This window comes from Typopeltis vanoorti, chromosome 9 (genome assembly GCF_054136105.1).
Source record: "Typopeltis vanoorti isolate ZY-2024b chromosome 9, IOZ_Tvanoo_1.0, whole genome shotgun sequence".
Classification (NCBI taxonomy): domain Eukaryota; kingdom Metazoa; phylum Arthropoda; class Arachnida; order Uropygi; family Thelyphonidae; genus Typopeltis; species Typopeltis vanoorti.
Window position 1 is genome coordinate 100,680,369 of NC_143557.1, and position 17,075 is coordinate 100,697,443.

The window sequence follows — 17,075 nt, forward strand, 5'->3', positions numbered from 1 at the left end:
GTTTATAATGAAATAATACAATGTACAAATAAAATACAACTACTTTATAGTGCTTCTGTGTGTTTACAGTAAAATAATTGCAAACACATAGAACAAGAGTTGTTTTTCAAAGCTGATGCTGCATTAATTGGAGAGTTCAGAATGGCTCAGATTCATCTTCCAAGGATAACATGACAGCAGGATTTGGATGTCTTCAAAAATTTCTACTTTAAGTCCAACTTAGTCTGCATTGTTTGCATTTTCTTTTCTGCATAAATTTCTCTTTAGCAAGCAACTGCAGCTTGCATCATTCTGTCTAAATCTCTTTCTCTATGTGTGGTCCATTTTCTCAAATGATTGAATTGCCTTTATTTGTTTTAAGAGATTCAAATCTCTGTCAGTTTTTTTACTATAAACTTTTTTTGGGGAGATAGACTTCAATGTTCTGTTCTCTCTCTTCTGTAACTTTCTGTGCTTCTACTCTATAAGATAAGTTGCAAGCTCTTCTTCTACAGCTTACACCAACTACTCTACATCTTCATTGTAGAGTAGTTGGTGTAAGCTGCATGAACATTTAAGCAGCTTCTTCAAAACACCATTCATGCACTCTGCTGTCTGCATCTGCATTTTTTATACAATGCAAAATATTATATTTCCAAAGGTCTCATGGTTTTCTTACCATCACTAGCAGCAATAGCCTAAGAAAAAGTATTTCTTAAGTAATGTCTTGAGGGTGGCAATGTCCATGGGTTGTTGGAATGAGATGGTATTCAATGAAGGTGTTAATGGGATGGCTGTCATCAGCCACATATATCATGTCGAGAACTGATTGTATATTGCATATTATACTCCTACTTCAGAGATACATTGATTAAGAACTCAGAAAAAAAAAACAGGAGATATAGTACTGTTTTTTTTTTTTAAGTGTTGTTTATTAACAGCTATTCAAAGCTTAAGAGTTTTTTTGGATTTTTTAACCTCCTTACCCCCTTTTCCCATTCTTTCAAACTAAATATGTATCATGCAGTCATGCTATCAAAATAATGATTCACTATAGGCATTCATTCGTCCATTCCGGGAGCATCATATTGATCCTACTTCCATAACTCGTCATGACTTCATTGAAACGAATGGAGATAACTTCATGATGACCATTCCAGCATTAGGATTTATGACCTACCAATTTCTCTCATCATCAGAGGTCCAAATTCATGCCAGTTACCATTGGAATTGTTTTTTATTTTTGTTGGCCATCTTTATAGCCATGACAAATCAGGTAACTCTGTTATTATTAACTTTATTAGAAGTTAGAAAATTTCCTTCACATATACACTGAAAAGCCAAAACATTATGACCACTTACCTAATATGACATTGGTCCTCCACATGCTGCCAAAACAGCTCTTATCTGGCTAGGCATTGACACTACAAGATTTCTAAAGGTTTCTTGTTGCATCTGGTAATCAAATCATCGCAGCAAATCCTTTAACTCTTGTAAGTTACATGGTTGAGCCACTGCAGAGTGGAAGTGTTGTTCCAACACAAACCACAGATGCTTGATTGGATTGATGTCTGGAGAATTTGGAGGCCAGGGCAACACCTGGAAGGCTTCTTCACATTCCAGGAACCATTCTCGCACAGTCCAGGCAGTGTGGCATGGTGCATTATCCTGCTGAAAGAAGGCACAACCAGAGGGGAATACTGTTGCCATGAACGGATGTACCTGGTCTGCAATGATGTTTCGGTAGGTGGTAGATACCATAGTTTCTTGCACATGAATGATTGTACCCATAGTTTCCCAGCAGAACATTGCCCAAAGTATTACACTGCCTCCACTGGCTTGTTTTCATCCCTCAGTACATCCTGATGCCAAGGTAAATGATCACTTCTCCAGGTAAACGATGCACACATATCTTGGCCATCCACATGGTTCAAAAGGAAATGAAATTCAGATGACCTTCTTCCACTCGTGCAAAGTCCAGTTTTGATGCTGGCATGCCCATTTCAGGCACTTTCAATGTTGAATCGATGTTAGCATGGTTACTCAGAGCGGCCTGTGATTATGCAACCCCATTTTCAGTAGGGTTTGATGTACTGTGTATTGTGACACACATTACACCCATTACCAGTATTCAAATTACCGGTGAGTTGCGCCGCAGTAAATAAACCTTCTGTTGACTTGTACCATCTGAGATAGCCTTCGCCTCAAGCATTGATGAGTTGTGGTCAGCCCACACCTGTACAGTTCATAGTTTTTCTCTCCTTGGACGACTTTTTGAAAGTAGTCACTACTACAACTGACTATGAGCACCCCCCCCCCACACACACACACACAAGCCTTGTCATTTCAGAAATGCTCTGACCAAGTCATCTGGCCATCACAATTTGGCCTTTGTCAAGCTTGCTTAAGTCTGCTGCCTTTCCCATCTGAAGAACAAGAATAACACTAATTAACAGGGCACAGTATCAGGTGTTATTTATAGTGTTTCATGACCTGCACGTGTGGCATCGTTTCCCTGCAGTTGCTTTGATTTGCATGAAGGCATGCTAGTCATAATGTTTTGGCTCTTCAGTGTGTGTATATATAATTTGCATTGTTCTGAATGTTATGTTTAGAAATGATTTGGGACTGGGACTACTAATTTTATTACGTATTTTGTGTTAATGCCGTAAGCAATTTAGATGCACAGTGTGTGTATATATGTATGTGTTACTTTATTAAGAATATTTACCCTTTGGAACGCTTTGCATAGATTGCTTGATACTATCTAGTGCTTTGCAGGGATGATAATATTCCATTTCATTTTCATATTTTTATTTTGGTATGACTTCAGTAAACTCTTTCCTAGATCAGCGATTCCCAGCTGTTTTGACTCACTGCCTCTTCCCCTTTCTTTTTCCAAGTATTTTTTTCTGATTAATCCAATTGTGGAAATCATGACTACATTCCAGGGGTATGCTGGTAAAATTTGAACTACTGGTTCAGTAATGACATATGAGTGGACAGACGGAAAATTTGTGAAAGGTTGTTGCTGACAGCAAATATCTCTGATCTTTTTCCAGCATAGTCAGTGGAATTGGATATGAGAAGCCTGTCTGACTTGTTGAAACCTTGCTCACTATTCTATTTGGGTATTTGAACAGGAGATAAATGAAGATTCAGAGATAAGTAATGAAAAAAAGGTCAGAATGTATCAGAACTTGGATAGCAGTAGAGAGCAAATGAATCCCAGCAGATTGAACAGGAAATTTTAGCCAGAGCCGAACATGGAGAGGTGATTCAAAATTTTCCCTTCTGTGACACTGGATGGCATATCTGACAAATGTGCAGGCTTCATCCATATGGTGGATGGAATCATGCAGAAGGTAAATTAGCAAAATTGGAGTAGGCATTAGTGGTTAAAGTTGCTAATTAAGGTTCTGTTAAAAATAACACGTTAAGTTTTGATTAAGCAGTGATCCACATTATTTCTATTGCAGTTGAGAGCACAAATGTGTTGAAGTGGATGGATTGTTTTTAGGAGGAGATTTTTTTATCCACATTAGACATTATTCACATTAGTGAAATTAATTATGCTGACTTCTTAGTTCTTTTGTCTTGCAAAGGAGTTGCAGTATGTAGTGTGGGTAGACAGGTATTCTGCCATGTATTTTTTATGTATTTGGTATAATTCTTTTTCTGTGAAAATGTAATGCTGTTGATTAATATGCTAAGATGAGTTGGAGGGAAAAAAAACTCAGAAATATACTGTATATTGGTTCTTGCATCTATGTACCAGGGTGCTCCAAGAAAGGCTGTTACAGATTTCATTCTAGTTGCCAACCAGTGGAACTTTTTTCCTAGGCTTTTCTTTGGTCAGTGTTTGGCTGAGGCAAGGCCTCCTAGACACTCAGAGTTTTAATTCTTGTATTACAGACAGTAATGCAAGTGTATGGATTTAATGCTATGAGGTGGCAACACTATGTCCTTGAAAACCTTGGTTTATTGATAGTTCATTGATTGGCAATAAATGCCAATAAAATTATAAACAAATCGCAACACAGTTTTGTTAAAGGTAAGTATTTGGTTAATGTTACTAAGAAATTAAATGCAAGTAATAGTTTTTTCATCATCATATCCTTGGATTTTAGTAGAGCATTCAATACCATACTGTATACTCATCTTATGCATCAGTAACTTAAGACACTGAAATGGTTAGAAGAATGGTTAAAGGAGAGAAAATATAGAGTGGGACTCTGAACGATTTTGCCTCTGTAGCTATTAGAGTTCTACAGGGATCAACATTACTGAGTCCATTGTTAATTTTTATCAGTAATATTGACAATGCCTTCCTTCCTTCCTTCCCTCCCTCCCTTAGGATGGGTTGGATCCCGTAATGAGGAGTTTACGACAGATTAATGCAGCGGGTTGTTCCTCACTTCTCTGCTGCATCCCCTAAGGGAAAATATTTTATGATTGTAATCCATGTGTGTTCACAGGGCCAGTTTGCCTGTTCTGAGGGATGAAAAACCCAAGTTTCTGGGTGAAAAAAAAAATCCTCTACCTCCATATGAGACTGGCTAACTCACCTTTAGTCGAAACAGACCCAGATAAAGGTTCCTCATGTCAAGGACAGGAATTGAACCCAGGTCTTTCTGACCAAAGGGCTTCATCTATACCAACTGAGCTATAGAGACTATTGACAATGCCTAAATCCTCTAATTAAAAGCCTCAACCTGTGTAAGGACATGCAGGAATTGGATGAATATTGATAATGGCATTAAAAGAGAAGTTTCATTGTTTCAACATACACACACCTTTTTTTGGGGGGGGAGTGAGTTTGCATCAGCCTGAAACTATTGCTTCAGGCTGATGTGAATGTATTTCTTTGGTCTATTGGATGGTAGTTAATGTTTTCACATTTTAAAATGTCACGTCTTTCATTTCGGTTAGCAGAAATCCAAGGGTAACCTATTACTTGGATAAGAATAAACTAAAAACATTGGAAGGTGAAAAAGACCTGGAAATAATAGTGTAGTCAAATATGGATTTTTCTAAATTTCATAGAATTAGTTTGCACTAAAATTGTTAAAAGAAAAAGATGTAATAATTCCCTTATACAAAACAAATGGTTAGCCTCAAATGACAAATGACTTTTCCTATGGAAAAAGACTTCGATTTTGCAAACCTTAGACAAGATGAATAAATGGGATGATTTGATAGAAGTAGAATCCATTAACAGATACAAATCTGTTAATGGATTGAAAAAGTTAAATTAATGGAATATTTTCATATGAAAATTGCGAACTAGGAGACAAAATTTTAAAACAAAATTTAAAAAAATAAGTAAAGATCTTTGAATCGTGCTCGACTTTTTCATCTTTTCATGCAATTTGCGATAGTTGGCGATCGCTTTATCAAGATTTCGGCGGACTTCGAAGCTTCGTTCCATATCAGTATCAAACAAAATTTCTTTAGTATATTGAATATGATTGTAGATTACTCGTAGCTCAAGTTCTTTTGCAGTTAGCTTCTTAGTCGTAATATTCTCTTCTTTTTTCGCACTCCTTATCTTCTTCTTCTTCATATGCACGCTGTTCTTCTAGTTGAAGAAGATCATTCTCGCTTAAAATGTTCTGAATGGGAATCGAGTGAGTTTCTTACATCTTCATTATCCAGTTCATTAAATCCAAATTCTTTTCCAATTGTGCTGATTTCTTCAATAATGTTAGATCTTGGATTTTGCGCACGATAAACTAATATAGGTTTGAGTTTAAAGTCTCCTTCTGCATTGCCTCCTAATAAAAGCGTAAGACGATCTTAAGATACTTTGTATCCTTGTTTTAGCTAGGAAAGTTTTTGTTGGCATACGCTTCGTTGGCAAAGAGACCAGTTTCGTCGACGTTGAATATTTGCCGATCGTCATAATCACTCTCCTGAATTATCCTTTGCAATTCTTTAGGAAACTTGGCCACAGAATCTTTATCAGCACTAGTAGATTCCCCAGTTATTCTTATGTTATGCAGGCCAGCTCGATTTTTAAAACGGTCAAACCATCCTAAACTCGCAGTAAAGTTTTCACGTTCCTCTTGAAATTTGGTCTCTTTCAATGAGGTAAAAATACTGAGAGCTTTTGAGTCTGACTCCATGGGGGGTCTTGGATAATAATAATATTCACTGTAGTAAGAGGTATTCTTTTTTGGTTACAATCCTCAATCCAGAGTGATAGAAGACGGTCCATCTCGATCGCTAAATGGCTTCTATTTCGGGTGATTTGCATGCTTAAAGAAGCGGTGGCAAGTTTTCCTTGTTCATTGTATTACTAGCGCCACTTTCATGTCTCTTAATGACTTCCAGCTTTTCCGCTCGCTGCAGATTGGCGACAAAAAATTCGCATAACATAAAAAAATCGCATTAACTGATTAATCACTCGCTTAAAGTGGGAAATAGCATCATTTCACTCAATCGCATTCGCGGTAAGCGAGGTTTTCCTGTATTTGTACCAGATACTTGAGACAAATTTAGACATTCTCTTCCCAAGACACGTATTTCTAAAGAATTACCGTATTTGCCGGCGTATAAGACGCACCCTCTTTTTTGTACACCTTTTTTAGGGAAAAAAAAAAATTTTTTAGATCCTCTTCCTGATTCCGCTAAGTTCTTATCGTTTTCTCAGTTGGGGGTGGCCCGAAATGCTTCTCTGCAGCCCTGTTTTCATGTTCTTTAGCATACGCAATCACACGTAGCTTGTGTGCAATATTGTAGCAATGCCGACGTTTTTCACCCATAATTTGCGAAGAAATTTAGAGAAAATTTAACGGCAGAAATTTATCACCGTTCACAACAACCGCGACTATAACTGGAAAGTTTAAACGAACAGAAAAACTGTGATTGTCGATGACAGCGCATGCGCATCCACTGAACTCAACGGAACTGGAATGCGCTCAAACACTGCAAGGAAGCAAGAAAGAAATCGCGTAACTCGGAACAGAGAAAATTTCCAGAAATGAAAGTAATAAAAAACTGAGCATCGGCGTATAAGACGCACCCTGTTTTTCAGACCTACTTTCAAAGAAAAAAGTGCGTCTTGTACCCAGGCAAATACGGTAATTTGGGTAACTTGCTATTCCTTGTACTTTGGGTGGGTACATTAATTTTGTTGGAAATGGCTAACAACCGGTTTTGTTTATTCAGACACAACTGACTTTCCCTGAAAAGCCATTGTTGTTATGTATATTTACTATTAATTGTATAAAATTGGTGGAACCGTGCTCCAGGAAATTGATGAGGCACGAGATTTAGGAGTGTTGGTGGATAAGGAATTGAAATTTAGGGGACACATTGCAAAAGTGGCCAAATCAGCTCATCAAATCACTTGGTTGCTGAAGAATACGTTGACAAGCAGAGACAAGCAGGTTATTGTTCCTCTGTATCGAGCCTTGATAAGACCTCATCTCGACTACTGTGCTCAGATTTGGTCACCTAGGTTTCTTCTTGATGGGGAGGAGGTGGAGAGGATCCAGAGGCGAGTGACCAAGATGATAGCAGGTCTGTGGAATGAACCGTATGAGAACAGGTTGAGGATTTGTGGGTTGCAAAAATTGGTTGATAGGCGGAGGAGGGGAGATATGATTGAGACATTCAAATTACTGAAGGGTTTCTATAAAATTAATTCAGAAGATATTTTTGAGAACAGGGCTGGTTGTGGGAGGACTAGGGGACATCCATGGAAACTGGGCAAAAGTGTGGTTAGTAAAGGTGTTAGAGCTGGGTTCTTTACTTTTAGAGTAGTGAATGAGTGGAATGCGCTCCCTGAGTCTGTGGTGGATGCTGTGACAGTGAATGAGTTTAAGGCGAGGTATGATAGATACTGTATGAATGTCGAATAGTTGTGATGAAAATGATTTGGGGCCTCCCTCGATGAGTCTAATGACTCCCTGGAGTTGCCCGTAATAATAATAATAATAATAATAAAACAATCAGGAACATTTTGCTCTTGAAGATTCTGTGTTCTGACGGCCAATGCTGTGCGATTTTTTTTTTTTTTTTCATGAAAGGGAGGCGGAGGATTTGTAATACAGTATGAGCAAATATTATTAGCAGATTACATTCCACGCTTTGGAGTTGCTGCCACCGATTACTAGCCAAAGGCTCACTTTCCCTGCTTTATCTACTTTGATGTTACGGAAAGCTTTGTGTTGGAAATGTGTGAATGAATTACAGTTCAACTTGTTGAGAAGACGGATTTTTTTGGGGGGGGAGGGGTTGAATACAAGGATACCGGTGATGTAATAAACCACCTCAGTTTGGTATCGTATGTATTGTAGTCCGCGCGGTTAGTCTAGTGGCTTCGTGCTTCGCAACCATATGCCTGGGAAGGAGTGCTCTAGGTTCGATTCCCGTCGACGACGTGAGGAGCTCAAGGATCTTCCTCAGCCATAGCCAAGTTAGCCGGTCTTGGGCAGCAGGGTTTTTCATCCCGCAAGCAGGCAAACTGGCCCCGTGAACACATAGGATACCTCCAGGAATAAGGAGTAACCAACTATTCCGTAAGATTTCGGTTCCGAATGTCCACACGGTAAAAAGTGTAGGTGTAAGCGTAAATTAGGATAGGATGTAATGTAATTAGTAGTTTAATTTCCGAAACAAAATAACCATTTGTCTATTACAGCGTTCCCCAAATGGCGGGTCACGACCACGAAAGCTAAATGCCGGGTCGCCTAAAAAAACTCTCGAAAACCTAGGTGTTTCGTTTTTGGGTTTTCTGTTTTTCACGAAATTCTAAAATACAAGTAAATAGCGTTTAATCGGGACGAATGAATAAATAATTTAATTAATAGAGACGAAAAACGCTCTCAGTCCGCGTCGCCATTTCACAATCTCTTTGTTCGTGGTAAAGTAGTTCAACTAATGGCGAGGCTTTTTAGTGGGTCACAAAGATAAAGTATTAAAATAACCGGGCCACGGAAAAAAAAAGTTTAGGAAGCCTTGGTCTATTCCATTCATAACCTCAGTGAATAAAATTCGTGTTAAAACGTCATCTTGTAAAAACTAGCGATTTTGTAAATACGCTTGCTAGAAACTCTTCCGGTTAATAAATAAAACGAAAGGAACAGGTAACATGGTGAAACATGCGAGCTTATTTAAATAGCATTTGCTTCCGTTTTCCAGACATGTGAATCTGATATTTATGTGAATGAAACGTAATCATTATTTTTGATGCACAGTAAACCGAGCTTGCATTTAAGTAAATATAAACTACTGCATGCTGTGAAACTCTCCCTTGAAGTTGCGTTGTGAATAACCTGCCATACTCAAAAATTTAAATAGGATAGTAATTTTTAACGCAAAGTACATCAAAAATTAAAGCATAAAAAATGCTTATTTTTTGCAATAGACTCCATGATAACATGTTTCCTATTACAGTAATAAAACTACGGTAATATATTTGTTGAAAGATCGAAGATATCGAAGACTTGAACCATTACTTTAACTACTCGTTCTATGGGCGGAGAGGAAAGAGACCTTATTCCTGCAAATGCTCAGTGGTGACGTTTCTTTCCATTATAAGTTATATTTATGAGAAATAGTCAGTGACATTGACAAAGCAATAATCTGCTGATTAGTAACTTGTTATATAACAATCTTTTGAAAGGTTTCTGTGAACTCTTATGGCTTCATTTACATTTCAGCTCTCGGATTTTTTCTGGTGTTTTATTTTTATTATATATTTCGAATGTAAAGGATGTATGGTGTTCTGCAAGCTGTTCTCTTCAGCTTAGCACAGAGTGCCACTGCATTTTGCCCTGGTCGAAATTTTTTAATAGGAGTTAAGAACTGTACACGTGTGAAGTAGTGTCTTGAACTGGAGAGTTATTTGCATATTATATGCGATTTTTTTTTTTTTAAGAGACTGAAGAATCTGTCGATGTACCAGTAAAAGCAGGAGGAGAAAATAAAGTATCAGTAATGGCAAGAAGAAAAATCTGATCTCGATGAATGTATAATTATTGGAAGGGGGGGGGGGGATATGAGATCTTTCTTATGAGAAATAGGATACGCTATATTTTAGGAATTGAAGTTTGTTAGATTATTCTCATCCTGCAAGAGAATATAATTAAACAGTATAGTTCTTAATAATAATTTTCCAGATTGTTGTCATAGTCCATCGTTAAGGTTGAGATTTGGGCGATGCCGAAGTACTGTACTTCGGAATTTTCTTTAAAGAGACGACGCTCGTGTTTATGGGAAACATGTACGTATTAATTTGGCGCCACTTCAAAGGATCCTGTGGCTAGTATTAGTACTTCCATATTCTGCAAGATCCATTTTGTTTCGTTTCTTGGATAAAATGTGAGCTTCCTTGTTTTTCAGAATGGCCTTTTTGACCAGACTAAAAGAACTTGCAGTTGTATGTGACTGAATAGACTTCAGGCAGCAATTAGAAATGAAATTTTATCTTTTGGAGATGTATCAATTGAATTAATTGAATTTATAGGCTTAAAATATGTGCAAATATTAAACTTTTTTAAGGTGCAAGAAATGCGTTCTGAAATGACTAATGTACGGATGGCGAGTTTTCTCTTCTGAAGGCGAAAAAAAAAAAAGGTTGATAATTCTCTACTGTTTTGAGGTTGTAACCGTTGAGAATGGCAGTTTCTTTAATTGTAGAAATTTCTTTCTGAAATAGATTAGACAAAGAACATAAGATATGAGCTCTGGAAAGAAGGCATTTAATAATGCCATATTTTTATGAGGGATGATAGGCTTTACGAGAATCGTAAAACCTACTCGTTAATCGGCAGAAACCGTACCAAGAGTCATCTGAATAAACTTAACTCTTTATTAGATGGTGTATTTTCGCTTGATTCAAATCTATTTCAAAATTTAAACACATGCTGCGAAAGGCCAACTAGAATTTATGGCTTACCAAAGTTGCATAAACTAGGATATCCTCTTAATCCAATCCTGAATTGTATAGATAATCCTGCTTACAAAATTTCGAAGTTGCTTTCAAATCTCCTTTCTCACTTAACTTGGACATTCCTTTTCTTATATTAAAAATACAAGCATTTTCATATCTAAAATTGAAGATTTGGGACTTCACAGATTTACTAGTAAGCTTTGAAATAGCATCACTTTTTACTGATGTTCCTGTAGCTGACACCCTAGAATTTTTATTATCTAAATTTCTGTCTATATGTTAGACCTCTTTAAGTTTATCATGAATTCTGGAATGAAAAGCTTTATCGAGAAATTTAGGGTATTGTGATAAGCTCTTCAATGTCCCCTGTTCTTGCTAACTTCTATTTAGAACAACCAGAAGGGAAAATTTTAATGATTAATCCAAAACCTTCAATATGGCTTAGCTATATGGATGATGTCTTTGCTGTGTAGAATAATTTACGTGATCAACTAGATGTTTTCTTACAAAAAAACTAATAACCTTCATCACAGAATCAATTTCACTATGGAACTTGAATTAAATGGCACTACAGTAGTTCTCCCCCCCCACCCACGGGAATACGTTCCACGATCCCCCCCCCGTGAATACCTGAAACAGCTGATAGTACGAGAACCCTATTTATACTCTCTTTTTTTCTATACATACATACATACCTATGATAAAATTTAATTTATAAATTAGCACAGTAAGAGATTCACAACAATAATAAAATATAACCATTAAAACAGTATATTGCAACAAAAGATATATGAATGGAATCTTAGCAATCTCAGCATACGTTTATTATTTATTTATTATTTTATGAAGTCGAGAACTTTCACCTTTTCACTTAAAAGGAAGCACTTTACGGCTTCTCTTTGGCATACGAATTGCCAGCATCGCTACTAATGCGCTTTGGGTGCATTATTAAATAAAATATCGTATTTATTCGAATATAACTCGCCCTCGAGTATATCTTGCACCCCTTACTTTACGAAAAAAGAAATTAAAAAGTTTCGCATGTACCTCGCACATGAAAAGTTTAAAACTTTAAAAAATAGATAGTGAATGTTGTTATGGCAGTTTCAGATATTTTGGAATTCGTTTGAAGAGAATCAGCATTTCAACTCAACAATCGTCGGCTTGCCTTTGAGTCGCGCAATCTTTTGTAATACCACACCAATTATATGCATGTCTTCATAGCTGTGCTATTTCTACCAGCCTACTTTTGCTGGCCGTTTTGTGCGCCGCTTTTACTTCTCAGTAGTCATTTGTGAAGGATTCTTCATAACGTATCTATGTCTTGTAAATCACTGGTAATTTTTGCTTGAAACATGGAGAAACGTTTAAATTACAGTGCTGGTTTTAAACTCAAAGATCATATGATTCCGAAACGATAAAAGGACAAGCAAGAATGAAACTGTTTGTTTTAATTTAATTACAGAAGCATTGTCGCTAAAGATTCAAATATTTCGCATGATGAAGGCGAGCGACTGATCGCATATTGATAATTAAAATTTAAATGTGTTCATTTTATAAATGTGAGCAATTATAATGAATACTGAGGATTTAATTATAAACGACAATTTAGTTTTTTCCTGAAAAACTTTACTTTCCGAAAATCCCCGCATATATCTCGCACCACAAGTTTTTAACTTTAATTTTGGAGAAAAAAAGCGAGTTATATTCCAGTAAATACAGTATGGGTTAATTATACAGGGTGGCCAAAAATTAACATTGTCTCTTTGGAGGTATCTGTAGCTAAAACTAATACACGGAATGAGACCACATTTTATATTGAGACTTTCGAAGGCATTGGGAGATGAATTCCTCGAAAAAAAAAAAAATAATAATACCAAAAGTCGTCGACAGGGGAAATTTTGGCGCTGGGGAGCCGAAAGCAGTAAAATATTTGCAGTAAATGCAGGTAAAAAGGATTATGCAAATTTTATGCATACGTGACAGCAGCACCACCAATTCCTTTTAAAAAGGGATTGGGAACGTTCAGGCAGTTATTCGAATGACTGATGAATTGTGCTCAATATGCGTCCTACCTTGCCTCAGCATGCTTTACTTGTTAAGTTGTTTTACCTTGAACAGTGCAATGCCATAGCGGCCCTTCGGGAATTTAGAAGGCTTCATAACCTACATACAGGTCCTATGTCAGCTGTAGCAATGAGAGCTATGATTAAGAAGTTTGAAGAAACTGGATCACTAGGAGTTAGACTGGCAGAGGACGGAAAGCAGTGCAAAAAGAGACAATAACAGATGTTGCTACTGCAGTGTTCGATGACACAGGAACCAGTATTGGTCCAAGCGCTCGCAAACTTGATATGGCTTATGATATAGTCTGGAAAATCTTACAGAAAATGCTTCACTTCTATCCGTATAAGTTCAGTCATGTGCAAGCACTAACTACCACAGATTATGATAAGCGCATGACCTCCGTGCTAACGTTTCTTGCCCGAATGGAGGTTGACAATGACTGGCCTTGGAGAATATTGTGAGGTGATGAGGCTCATATTTATCTGAATGGGTCAGTCAGCACTCATAACTACAGAATTTGGGCATCTGAACATCCCCAAGCGATCCAGCAAGTACCACTGCATTCTCCAAAAGTAACCATGTGGTGTGGCTTCACAGCCGATTTCATAATAGGATCATACTTTTTTGAGCGTATTACTCCTACAGGTCCTGTAACCTGCTTCATTACTGGAGAGATTTATCGCCGAATGCTGGAAAATTTTGTCATTCCTGCATTGCAGCAAAGACAGTGTTTGGACTCCATAATTTTTATGCAGGATGGAGCACGGCCACACATTGAACATTCAGTACAGCTCCTTTTGCGCCAGCATTTCGGTAATGAGAGGGTTATCAGTCAGTTCTTTCCGACAGCATGACCGCCTCGATTCTCGGGCATCACTCCATGTGACTTTTGTCTGTGGGGGTATTTGAAATCCGATGTATATGTTAGTGGTGCTCTCAACTTGCATGTCTTGAAAGAGAACATAAAAAGGGCTGTTATGAACATCCAATCCGACTCCTTATGCTCCTCTATAGAGGTCCAAATACATCAGGGTCCAAATGTATTTGGACCCTGGACCAAATGTATTTGGTCCAGGGGACCCTGATTCTGATGAATAAAACATTTCCTGTGAGTTCAATCACTACATTAATTTCTGTCTCTCTCGCAAGTTGTTTTAGTTTAATTATTATTATTCTTATTATCATTGTAACGCGCCATATATCCAGCTGTCACTTACACCGTCGAAATGTTATTATTCCATTTTATCTGCCTTTAATGTAATTATCCACTTGTTTTCGGCTCCACCAGTGCCAAAATTTCCCTATCAGCAATGTTTTTTTTTTTTTTTTTTTTTTTTTTTCAGAAATCATCTCCCCGTGCCTTCAAAAGTATCAATATAAAATTTGGTCTCATTCCTTTAATTGGTTTTAGCTACAGATGCTTCCAAATAGGAAAAGTTATTTTATGCCCTGTATATTGGGTTTTATCCTTTCTCCAAGTGTTAGCAAACAAAGTTTGCGCCTGAAGTACTTTCAGGACTGGGGCAACTCATGGTAAAGGTGGTATAAGTTCTCATCACTTGCCTTAGTATCTCCCATAATGCAAAGCATATCTCCTTGCAGACATAATGCTATGCATTAAGGGAAGGGCCACTATCCAGACCGGTTTCAACCTTCATTGAGGTCTCATCAGTGGGAGCCAGACCTAGAGATGGTAATACTAAGGTGGAAGTAATGGAGAAGTCATATTATTATTATTTATTATTACATAACATCTCCAGGGAGTCAAGGGAGGGTACCAACTCTTCATCTCTGCCAATCGCAACTACCTTCATCATCTACACCAACTCCATCTACTGCCAACTACCACCAACAGTATTTTCACAATCAAAAACATCCATGGCAGGATTTGAACCCACAGCCTTTTGGCTGGAGAGCGGATATGCTAACCAGGCTGGCCAAAGGGTGTCACACCCTATTATTAAAATTCTCTGGATTAGAGATAAGTTTATGGAAGTTTTTTTTCACTTCGTTATGCTACTAATTATATATTGGATTTTATCCTTTCTCCAAGTGTTAGCAAACAAAGTTTGCTCCTGAAAGTACTTCAAGTAAGGGTTATTTGAATATATAAATGGTAAGGGTTAATTGAACACAAGCACTGCGATACTGCAGCAGTCGATCTGATAACTGAAGCGGCTACTAAATAACTAACAGACAGGTAGCATATATGGTATATCATGGATACGTTGAACAAAGGGGTGATTAACGTCCTAGGCAGGACAGCACGAGATTTCATCACATTACTCAGAATGGCAAACAATTTAAAACTTATAAATTGTTTATTTCTGACATTTTCCATTTAATATTTTCAGACTGGGGTTGATCATGGATAACTGAAAACACGAATATAGGAGGTGAGGACTATGGTATATCTTTAATTCAAACCTTTCCTTTTTAGTCAATATATCTATTAGACTTCAGCTCACCATCTCTCACAAAAACAAAAAACATGGCACTATTAAATACCTTCTTTCCAAAGCTCATATCTGCTCTTTGTCTAATCTATTTCAAAAAGAAATCTCTACAATTTAACAAACTGCCATTCTCAATGGCTACAACCCAAAACAGTGGAGAAAATTATCAACCATTTTTCTCCATCCTTTATTAGAAGAGAAGACTAGCACAGAATTGCCATCCCATACATTAAAGGTATTTCAGAATGCATTCATCAAACCTTAAAATAGTTTAATATTTCCACATTTTTAAGCCTAGAAATTTAATTAGTTCAGTCCCATGCAACTGCAGTTATTCTAATTTGGACAAACAGGTGATCTGTTTTTGTATGCCTTTCTGAACAAATGAGATAGCATACATTTCGTTCCAAGCAACAAAACAACTTGGGTTCTGCAGAACATGGAAGTACTAATACTAGAAGCAGGATCCTTTGGAATGATGCCAAATTACATTTGTTGGAAGTTTTTCCACTTGGTTATACTATAAATTAAAGATACCAAGAAAATATATACTTGGTGTCTTTAATTTATACTACATAGTTGTTCCCATAAATATGAGCATCTGTTTAAAGTAATTTGTCGTCGCCAAAATTTCAACCTTAACAATGGACTCCCTATGCCAAAAATCTGGGAAATTATTATTAAGAACTATACTGTTATATATATATATATATATATATATATTTTTTTTTTTTTTGTTTTAATTTTATTTTATTTTATTTATTTTTTTTTTGTGAATTGTGCATGCACACACACACACTCGCACACTTCAATAATATATAGTTTTTTCGCCTGACTGTCTCACAACTACATATAAGGAGGGATTTCATACTATTTTGCGCTGACAGCGATCCACAATACATGAATCGAAATATTTGTAATTAATCCATTTTAATTAAATATTTTCAACTATGTCTACATGTTATTTATTAAAAAAGTATCTGTTAATAAATGTATCGGTTATAGATGATGGTGAAGATTGAATAATTTGAGAACCACAAGGTTTGAATGGAATATGCTGTCCTCCGCAAAACTGACTACAATCTCTATGTCATTGTGAGAATGCTGGTATGGTTGACTGAGTGGTTAGCATAACTACTCTCCAACCCACATACTGCAGATTTAACTTTTGTTATGGGCATGGATGTTTGTGAATGTCTAGGTAGATGAATTTCATTGCCCACTGTGAGACCATCCTCAAGCTTATTGAAGGGCTGAAGTGGCTGGTTATGTGTGTGTCACAAAAAGTTGTAAACCTGTAGTACATTAGTACTATGGATGGGCTAAGGATTTTAGCATTTTTAATTAAAATTGTTTTTAAATTTTTATATAGTCCAGAAATCATACTCTAGAGACAAGACATGGAACTTTTTCAAGCCATTTTAGGCCTGCAGTAAGTGGGATGTGATCTTACATAATGAACTTCGTCTACTACCTAAATCAATCAAATATCAATACCCATGCAGTGGCGTAGCTTTTTTTGGGGGGGGGGGTGTCCATCCCAGGTGGCACTTTGAACCTTACCCTATATGGCGTTTGACTTTTTGTGGTATTTTTGGTTTGTATTGAGAGGGGTGACAAACTCAGGGACCGTCATGGGCAGCAAAAGCTATAGCAATGCCGCTGTACCC

General features: G+C 37.0%; 1 protein-coding gene across 1 annotated transcript in view; it reads left to right on the top strand.

Annotated features, from left to right (window-relative positions):
- Positions 1 to 17,075, top strand: part of Kua (Plasmanylethanolamine desaturase Kua) — a 91,525-nt gene that overhangs the window by 69,791 nt on the left and 4,659 nt on the right. Inside the window, exon 4 of the mRNA XM_090397528.1 lies at positions 1,037 to 1,255. Coding sequence (XP_090253654.1) covers positions 1,037 to 1,255 — 219 coding nt within the window. The remainder of the gene's footprint in view (positions 1 to 1,036; positions 1,256 to 17,075) is intronic.